At 37.5% G+C, this 11,062-nt stretch overlaps 1 protein-coding gene across 1 annotated transcript; it reads left to right on the top strand.

Moving 5' to 3' along the window:
- Positions 1 to 10,433: 10,433 nt before the first annotated feature.
- On the top strand, positions 10,434 to 10,799 carry LOC135198971 (disks large-associated protein 4-like). The gene has a single exon (XM_064226891.1). It carries the CDS (start codon positions 10,434 to 10,436, stop codon positions 10,797 to 10,799), a length of 366 nt encoding a protein of 121 aa, XP_064082961.1.
- The last annotated feature ends 263 nt before the right edge of the window (positions 10,800 to 11,062 follow it).

Here is an 11,062-nt window from a genome sequence, read left to right as displayed (position 1 = left end):
TTAGTGGTGAGTATCCCAAATCTGTTTTGTATTGGCGTAAGAGTTTCTTGTTTATTTTTAGCGTTTTGAGTGTCATTGCTTTTTGCATTTTCATTTATTCTATTGGTATACTTATGCTTAAATGAATAATGAGGCGTAGCTGTATTAGTACAAGAATAATATGGTCCAGGGTGACTCGATGAGGAAGAGTTGGAGAGGCTATGATTCTGCAAATTAGGTCTTGTGGAAGAAAGCACCGTTTTTGAACCATCAGTCGAATCACGTGGACTGGATAAAATACTTGAATAAGTTGTTCCTCTGGTATTATTATTTCCCAAGAGATTTGTCCTGGCGGCTCCAAAGGTAATATGCTCATTATTAGCTGTTTCAACTAGAGCCTGTTCCACTTTATATTGGTGAGATTGTCTAGAGTTCGGAGAATGAACTACCTTACAATGGAAATAAAATTTCTCTTATGCATTCAGAAGAACATCATGGAACTGGAAGCATTTGGTCCAAACATCTTTTATCATTGGTGCATCTGACACTGACATGGCCAAAATCAAAGCACCTATAACACTGCATGGGCCTTGGGTGAAATGTTTTGACACGGATGTTTAAGTGTCCAATTTTAATATAGTCAGGAAGATATGGTGTGGAAAACACCAATAAGATGGCATTGCTATTTCCTTTTAGTTTTTTAACAGTAGGAGGGCACCTCTTCAGTTATTGCCTCTTCTGAAAACTCATAGAGATCACCACAATAAATTATTCCCTTTCCATGGTTGAGGGTGTGGTGGGGAAAGACACTCAAAATATTATCCGAAGAAGAGGATGTAAAATTATTTAATAATACCTCTTGAGTCTCATCGCCAGCTTTTATTAGTATATTATCGCCATAGCGTTTTAAATTTCCTTGTGGGTTGGTATCAATTTTTTTTTTCTAGGTGGAGTGATCCTGTTTATTACCTAAGTCGTCAACAGGGTTTTCCTTACTCATGTAGGATCCAGGGGTAGAGGAAACATCATCAAATTTAGTTGTTTTTTTTTTTTTGGTTGGGGGGAGGAATATTTTAGAGGAAGAACATTTTCAGACTGCCTGTCACCTTAAAAGAAACCTCATTAGCCTTCCATGAAAGTAATTTCACTACCAATGACACCAGTGAGAGCTGACTCCCGAATGTCCACTCCATACCCTACCCCGAAGGGATGGTAGTACCACCATGATTAGAGTGGCTCAAGTGTAAGTCAACCTGCTTGATAGGACTGAGAGCATTTCAGGAATACAATCATTCCCACTTTAATCATGCGGGGGCCAAATTTGGTACTGAGATAGTTCAGCATGCCGATAAAAAGATACCGACATTCTCATGGTCCAAACACTCGGGTATTTGGTTAGACAACCACAGCTCCCACAATTGGTTTCGAAAATAATTCCAATCCTAGCAATGGTATTCCTTCCCAGAAATCATGACAGTGAAAGGAGGATAAGAGGTTGGATAGCAAAGTGGGTGGCAATCCCTGACAACGAACCCATCATCTTTGTCCAGGACAGTAGCCCCATACACACAGCCCACATTGTGACCGAGTGGTGCAGGAGGCACCCTGAAATTCAGGTAATGGACTGGCCTGCCAAAGGCAGGTTGTTTCATTATCCCCCATAGAAAATCTATGGGGGATAATGAAACAACGGACATGCGATGCTATTGACCGATCAGTGAGAGAGGTATGGGAATCCGTGCGACGCAGACCAAACATTTGGGAATGCCTCGTAGCCTCCATGCCAACCCTCCTGAACGAGGTAATAGACGCCCGCGGTGGTTGGACCCGCTATTAACGAGGTCATTAATTTGTTATGTAGATATACATATTCATACTCGTAAGGTGTATGAAGTTGCACATTAATTAGTTTATTTTTATTTTTACATGCAATAAAATGTTCATGTAACGAATTCAATTGCATTTTTACCCGTTACCGATGTTATTTAATTATTTTTTCATGCAATATAATAGCATCCAAATCCTGTACTAGATTAGTATACCCAGTAATGTGTTCTTAGCATGGAATAATAAAATATTATCCTTGTAAAATTGATGCTTTGATGTATCATACAACCCACGGTAACAAAACCTGGTGTGTACAATCTGTGTGACCAGATTCGTATATTATTGATAATACAGGTAATTATAGGGCAAAAACAGATGCAGCCAAGCCCAAGTTGGTAAAGTAGCCATTTATGGTTTTGTGATCCTTGGTCACATCCAAATAACATATCAAACGTTGAACATAATTCAAATAGTGAATCCAGGTGATATAAGACGGAGGGCAGAAGGACAGATGAAGAGAGAGAGAGAGAGAGAGAGAGAGAGAGAGAGAGAGAGAGAGAGAGAGAAAGGGGGGCGGGGTGAGATGTAGTAGAGTACGAGGAACGGTAACGAATGAAATGCATACAGTGTATGGAGCGAGAGAGAGAGAGAGAGAGAGAGAGAGCTTTTATTTCTATTTAGTTAATCTGATGGGTATATTTGAGACCTTCTGTTTTAAGAATATATTATCTTTTATTTTTTGGAAAATAATTATTATGAAATCTTATCACATCGTATTGTTTTAAATCGTTACCCTATTTTCTATATAAAGAGCCTTAAATATTGTTGGAACTGACTATTCATATTAATATTATTCAGACGGAATATAATTTTTCATTATCCTATAAGCAGCTGCATTCTCTCTCTCTCTCTCTCTCTCTCCTCACTCGTCGTCTCTCCCTCAGTCGAATCTATCTTCTTCATTCATCTTTTCAATCTGTTGTTCTGCCCTCCGTCTTATAACTCCTGAATCTACTATTTAAATAATGGTCAACGTTTGATATGTTATTTAGATGTGACCAAGGATCACAAAACCGTAAATGGCTACTCAACCAACTTGTGCTTGGCTGCATCTATTTTTGCCCTAGATTGACTGACTATAATTACCCGTATTACCAATAATATACGAATCTGGTCACAAAGATGTTACACACCAGGTTTTATAGCCGTGGGTTGTATGATTCATCAATTTTGCAAGGGTAATATTTGATTAATCTATGCTAGGAACACATTACAGGATATGCTAATCTAGTACCACAAGATTTGTATTTGTGACATAACTTAATTGAGTTACCAGTATTTGAGTGTGATGGGCCTCTTGGCTCCGTCTCTCGCAACCATCAAGGTTACTTAATAGAAAGTATTTTAATCTGCTATATTTCTTATATTATATTATATTCGTTATATTCTTTCTGAAACTCTTGGTGAAAATGAATTATGTGAAATGAAATGCAATGAATGTGTGCATCGGTGCCTTAATACAATGATGGTGTGGTATAAAGGATGTATACTATTAACATATTATCTAGTGTCTCAAATTATTGGGTGACAGTCTTTAGACCTGGGTTGTTGTTGTTGTTGTTGTATTGAGCCAACACTTCCTGTTGGCACGGGCCTTTCCCTTGTTCGGCCCGTAGGTGATACCTTTTTAGACCTAGACCTGGGCAGATCGGTCACGTCTTAACTATCCTATTCCCCCCCCCCTTCCCCACACCCCCCCCTCAACACCTCCTCCCCCAAACCCCACCCCGGCTGCATTTCCTGAAGTCTGGATGGAAATAGACCCTCTCGGATATTAGAACCAATCAGAGCGTGTTTTATAGCGGTGACGTTGTGAGACTCCGCCCTCCTTAGTTTTACCACCTATAAACTTTTCTTAATTCTTGCAAAAGCACCAGTTTTGAAAATATTAATCTTATATAATACGTTATAATATTGGTAAATATATGAGTTATTATAGATGCATACAGAATATATGTATCAACTATGCTGTACCAGCTAGCATTTACGCTGGTACTTATTATTATAAAAAAAAGTACTGAGAGTCTGAGTACGCAAGGTATATGGCACCATTGCTCAATGTAAACAAACTGCATGTGCTGTTCCTGTTTTGTAACTTCTGTCGAATTGATTGAGTCTGTAGTCTAGACCCCGCCTATTCTGCAGTTTTCGTCGTGTGTTACTTGTACTTTAGTCACTATGGAGTGTACAAGAAATCCCGAGTTGCTAGATTTTGAAGGCAATGGCTTCCATAATATTATTTTGCAGAAAAATCAAGATTCCGTGCTCTTACGAACTAATGCTAATCAAGGGAAGATTTTGACAAGTGGAGAGAAATATTCAACATCAAGGATTGTATGTGTTTCAACTCCTATAAACTGTACCCTGTTGGAGTGAAGAAATTATTTCGTCAAAAACATTTCCTGCAACGTGGCCAATGGGAAATCTCATGGCACAAATCATTAAGTGAAAAATAGGGATATTTATGTATTTTTTTTATTGGCATATATTTGATTCGAATGGAAAATAGGAAACCTATTTTCGAATTCATATTTCTCACACTTCACAATAGTTTTTGATTAGTGTTAAGGCAACGTATTAATTTTATGTATTTATTATAGCTCTTAATACATGAATTACTCCATTTTTATTGTATCTGGTTGACCATGGAACTGTGCAGTTTGGAGTCAATCAACTTTGTTATGATGTACAATGTGAGTAATCTTTTGTATATAATAAACTTTTGTATAAAATAATCTTTTGTAAATATTTTTTTCCCTTATATTCCAAGCTATGCAGTTGATTTTAAAATTTATAATGGAATATCAGCAAAGGAAAGCTTTTTGGTATCCGAGGTTGCAATGGTAATATGTATAATATAAGCAAAGCAAAAATTGTAGGATATCTGCACAAAAAAAATCTTTGCTTTATTTCATATCTGTGCAAACTGAAATGTTTTTCTGGTATATTTTTCTTTGAGTGGAATGAATTTGCTACTCATTTCCGTTGGATATTATTAAAAAATTATGCTTTTTTTTATTGCAACATAGATTTACCCTAGCAACTAAAATAAAGGTTATATTTCCTGTCTCACGCCATGTATACTTCCGAACATGGATTACCATCCGTATTCTAGCCTAACCTGACTAAATATGTACATTTAAAAAACATTGAGTCAAAACTACAAAACAATAATAGAAAATATATATGTATATAAGCAGCAAAGAACAAATAAACTTGCAGAAGAAATATATATGATCAACAGGGCAAAATTTGTGCATTTTGAAGGGTACAAAGATACCAAATAAAATTCAAAGTAACAAAAATTTTAAACTGTCAGCCTACTTCATGTACTACGTAAATGCCTAAGTATCAAGGTCAATATGAGTAGCTGAGTCATTTTTTCAATGGGTGAAGTATTACGTAACGAAACAGCTGATTGCCAGGGAATCATAGTCCTTCTGTCGAGGCCAATATAAGTAGCTAAGTCATTTTTCAACGGGTGAAGTATTACGTAACGAAACAGCTGATTGACATGGGATCATAGACCTTCTGGTGTGTTTCATTGAGCAATGGTGCCAGCTATATGCCTTGCGTATATCTCTGTACTTTTTTTAAATAATTATATTTACCAATATTATAACCTCTCACAAGATTATATTCTCAAAACTGGTGCTTCTGCAAGAATTATTATGTAATGAAGCGGCTGATTGCCATGGGCATGGCTTTCTGCGTGTTTCATTGAGCAATGGTCCCATATGCCTTGCATATCTCAGTAACTTATGATGCATAAGCACCAGCGTAAATATTAGCTGGTACAACAGTGTTGATACATATTTTCTGTATACATCTATAATAACTATATTTACCAATATTAAACCTACTATATAAAATTATATAACTGGTGCTTCTGCTAGAATTAAGAAAAGCGTATACGTGGTAGCGATAGGAGGGCGGAGTCTCACGACGTCATCGCTCCAAAACACGCTCTGATTGGTTCTAATAGCCGAGAGGGTCTATTTCCATCCAGACTTCAGGAATATGCACCCCGGCTCACGCTTGGTCACTCACTCCGCGTCTCCGGCTCTCCGCCTTTATTTGTCGCTTCAGCAGCAAATGTCAGATACACCTTGTGGGTGTTCCCCCTCCAAGCTATTCAAGAAACCCATTACTTTCGATATCTCCTGTTCATTCTTTCTTTTACACATCCATGTTTTTCATTTTGATAATGAAATAATTGTAAATATTTGGAAAATATAATGGCGTATGAAATACTGTCATCCGAGTATTATTTTACCTTCCAAAACATCACCAGAACGATCTCATAATAACTGTAAGACCTTGAAACCCCCAACATGAGGATGTGCGGGGTAGAAGGAAATAACAAGGTGGGGGTTAAAGGTGATTGGGGACAGGTGACATTGGGTGACCTTATTGTAAGGCTTGACGGGGTTCGCGTATCAACATTTATAAGGTGGTGATGGTAATACCTTCACCGATAATAGTTAATATCAATGATTCTAACTCACCATGACGACTGTCACATTGTGTTATATGGTTACTGAGATCATCTTTGTATATTTATATATTAAAGGAAGGAGATTAACCATCCCAGTGAGTCAGGCTTGACTCCCAAAGGGCTGGCCCGAAAAATTTCGGGAGAAAAATTATATATATATATATATATATATAGATATATATATATATATATATATATATGTATATCTATATATATATATATAGGAAGGTATCCGCGAAAACTGTTGTGATGTGAGGATTTTAGTATTGAATGCCTCCAAATAGTATCTTATACCTTCTGGACGTCAAAAAATATGGCTACTGTGATTTCCTTTCGTTCAAAACCTCTACAGATATAATTTTTTTTTAGAATCATGAGTTTCTGAAGTTGGAAGTCTGACTAGACATTTTTATGCTGCAGTTCGAGCACCTGATGTGTTCGCAGGAGGATTTTTGCTGATATGAGCCCAGTTGCATTTTTTTCCTTCAGTGGTGATTGCTCAGAGTTTTTGTAATATCTGGAAATGTTGACCATAGCATTTCATGAAAATGCACGTGTTTTGGGTTGCTTTCTGGTCGTGTCCGATAGATGAAAGTTGCAATGGCAAAATTCCGTAACTATACATATGGCATTTATGGAGAAAAGTCGGGTTATGTATATCAAGCATATATTATGAGCTTTGTGATGGGGAAGATTCACTTATTGTTATTGTCATTATCTTTTTTTTTTTTCCTTTTCCTGCGGGAGATGTGATTGGGAATTGAGCTTTAAATGGCATTTCTTTCTGGACGAGAGATGTAATTTTTTGGGGTGTGTGAATTGCATGAAATGTGCGTTTGATATTACGTCTCATAGAAATTAATTATGTGAGCAATGAGGTGGGTTTTTGCTGTTAGACATTGGAGAGTTTTTTACTGATTTTGTGGGATGCTGAAATATCAGAACTTGAGAGAACATTTTTTTCAGTGATAATTTCGGGGTTGGGCTCTTTACATGATTTTTTTCTTGGGCTCATTGCTTTTTTCCTTTTTATTTTCTTGTGAAGATTTGTGAGTTTGAAATGTGATGACACAAGTCCGTGAGTTGCTGTGAGTTTGGGTGAGGTGTGTGTTAGTGTGTGAATTTACAGAACTTAATGTTTTCTTTGTGGGTTTGTGCTGATGACTTATGATTTCGCTATCCTATGGAGTTCCTTCACGAGTTGAAGTTAGAAATTAGTTCAGTGGTCATATTAAATGGAGTTAGTTGGGAGACGTTCAGTTAGTATTTTTGGGAGTTTTGAGGTCATTATTTGACAGTGGTATGGCTAGGGTTAATTCTTTTTTTATTGTCCCCTCTTATAAGTGTTTAGAAGCGCACTTGTATGAGACGACCAGAATCATTGAACGAGAGGTTGTTGGACACATCGCTTACGCGCTACAATATAATCCCAGACATGAAAGGCTATTCAAGTTATGCAACATAAATTTACAAAGGCAAAAAGTAACTATGTTGCATACAAAACATCTTGCATAGTCTAGCGGTATATAGTATAGCAAACAGGAGGTTTATGCACGGGAAATAACAATGAGATTTAAACAATAGTACTAAACCACACACACAAACGCAAACACACTCATATATATGGGTGTTTATGTGTGTGTATGGTTTAGTACTATTGTTTAAATTTAATTTCAGTGTTATTTTCCTTACATGAAATCGTGAAAGTACTGTTTAGTATGATATTTCCAATATTTTAATTTTCATTGTATAAACTAAAAATGTTATGTACACTAGAGATGAACATTGTAGGTACTCTTACTTGGCTACAGAACCGTAGGATTTTAGCTTAGGTCTCTATTCTGCTTTAACGGATCATAGACCTACTGTTTACTAGACTATGCAATATATATATATATATATATATATATATATATATAATATATATATATATATATATATATGTATATATATATATATATATATATATATATATATATATATATATATAGATATATTTGTAATTTTCCAATTAATTTATCATAAGCCTAATTCAACCAACGTTCAGTTATACCTGCACAGTCGGCCTATGCAGGAAACACTGAACCCATGAACGTTCAGTTTTGCCTGCACAGGTATAACTGAACATTAGTGGATTCAGTTTTGCCTTCACAGGCCGACTGTGAAGGCATAACTGTGTAAGTATAACAGATCATTGGCGGCTACCTTTCATAACGAGAGAGTTTATGAGAGTTTAGGCCGATGTATATGACAGAAATAGTTCTTTTTTTAGCTAAAATTCCTGAATTTTGCCTAAATGAAGAACTACGAACTTCACACCTTCGTTCTCAACCCCAGGTTTTGGTTTTTTAAAGAAATTCTTTATTTCAACGTAAAGTTTCTTAGAGGTGATTTTTAAAGAAATTTTTTAATTCAACGTAAAATTTCTTCGAGTTAGTATTTAGTCACAGTACAAGGGCGAGTGCGAACGTGTGTGTATGTGTGCGCATGTGTGTGTCTATCGCATAACAACGGAGGAGACATTCTGGATCACTGGAGCCGAAGAAGTCTTCATGTGTTTGAGTCTATCGCATAGTACCGAAGGAGGCACTCTGGATCACTGGAGCCGAAGAGGTCTTCAGAAGCCAGAGAAATCTTCAGAAGCCAAAGAAGTCTTCAGAAGCTGAAGTCACAGCTCAAGGCTTTTCCTAAAACTACCCATAAGTAAACCTCTAGTTACGAGTAATCCGCAAACATGTTGAACCATATTGTTGAACGCGTTAGCAACTTCGTGATGCCCCACCTCACTGCAGAGAGACTTTGGGATCTTTGGATTATGTTGTTAGTCCTTCTTTGTTGGCCACTTGTCGGTTTCCTTCATGGAAACTGTTTGGCTGGATTGGTAGGAGGACTTATAATCTTTGTGATGTCCCAACTCCCTGTAGAGAAACTTGTGGACTTATTGTTCATTATATTGTTGGTCCTTTGCTTGTCTTTTGGCGGTTTCCTTCATGGAAACTTCTTTGCTGGACTGGTAGGAGGACTTTTAATCTTTTTGATGGCCCAACTCCCTGCAAAGGGAGTTGTGGATTTATTGTTTATATTGCAAGTTGTCCTTTGTTGGTCTTTTGGCAGTTTCCTTCGGGAAAACTGTTTTGTTGGACTGCTTGAAGGACTGAAGAACGTTGAGATGGCCCAGGTCCTTGCAGAGGGACCTGAAGATTTGTTGGTTATATCGGAGGAAGTCCTTCCATCTTGGTCGTTCGGCGGTATCCTTTGGGATAACTTGTATGCTGGACTGTTGGGAGGACTTTGCGGATTGTTATTCATATTATTCCTGAAACATCAGGATGGAAAATTGGCCTGCGAGACGGCAGTTAACTCGGAACTCGGTATTCGATGTGAGCTAGAAGTCTCGCAGGATAATAATCTTCATTTGGAAAAGGAACTGGACGAGGCTCAAAATAAGAACAGCGACCTCCTAGAGGATAAGGCCCAGATGGCGAGAAAAGAGGATGCTCTCCTGCAGAGGATCCATGATCTGGAAAAGGATTTGTCTAATGAAAAAAATTCCCATGCTGAAGAGATCCTTGAGCTAACTCAGGAGGCTGGAAGGAAAATGGAAGAAGCAGAAGAAACCGTTAATGTTTTGAAGAAGGAAAATAGTTCTCTAAAGAAAATTAATGACAAAACCGAAGACTTAATTATTAAACAGGAAGATGAAATATGTTACTTGAACGGCTCGTTACTGAAAAGAATTCAGCTTTGATGAATGACAGGCAGTGCATTGAAGAACTGCACAAGAGACTGAAAAATCTTGAAGAACGAAAGTCACTCCAAGATCGCCTAAATGAATGTGAGGCTGACAAAGTAAAAACTGCCAAAGGAAATGGAACAGAAGACATCTAAGTTGGAAGGCGATCTTGAATTTCCTCTCAACGAAAGCAAGGATCGTTATGAAAATGAAGACAGGAGAGAAGAACAGGAAAAGGATGGCAAAATATTTCATAAGAATAGTGGATAAGGAAGTTACTCACTTAGAACAAGTATAAACAGCGCAGAATCTGATCTGGAAACTTCCAGACCACAGATGAGCGAGGAGGTACAAGGAAAGGTCCTTGCAGCTATAGGGAAAGCCCGCCTCCTCATTACGCAAAAGGTCGAACAGTTTAGAGGTCTGTGTCAACAAAATATTGATGGGCCCAAAGATGAAGAACCCACTATATTAGCTGCAGATCTAGAAGGCTTTTGGGACATGGTGTCCATCCAGGTGGAAAATGTACACCACCTATTCAAAGAGATCAGTGTTCTTAAAACTAATGGATGGAAAGAGGACCTAATTACACGGACAATTAATAATGTCACCAAAGGCCACGAGAAGAAGAAGAAACCAGTGACAGTTATGAAAAAGGCTATGAAGAGTTCCTCTCAGGACAAAACAAAAGTCGAGAGATGAGGCCCGCAAGAAACTGCTGGAGGAGAAGACGTAAGGCAATGCGATGGAATCAATGAAAAGCTAGAAAGGCATGGTCAGGCCTGATACAATGGCAGCACCGATGGATGGAAATTATTGTGGCAAAAGAAAAAATAACCAATTTGCAGGAGAATTTAACAGATGAAAGGAGAACGAAAGGACAAAGAGCAACGAAGGTGGCCCAGTTAATGAGAAAGTAAAGGAAATGGAAAAAACAAAAGGAAGGCCAACATTTCTTTACAATT

This window comes from Macrobrachium nipponense, chromosome 25 (genome assembly GCF_015104395.2).
Source record: "Macrobrachium nipponense isolate FS-2020 chromosome 25, ASM1510439v2, whole genome shotgun sequence".
Lineage (NCBI taxonomy): Eukaryota > Metazoa > Arthropoda > Malacostraca > Decapoda > Palaemonidae > Macrobrachium > Macrobrachium nipponense.
The sequence above is the reverse complement of the archived record's forward strand: the minus strand, read 5'-3'. Positions and strand labels throughout refer to the sequence as shown.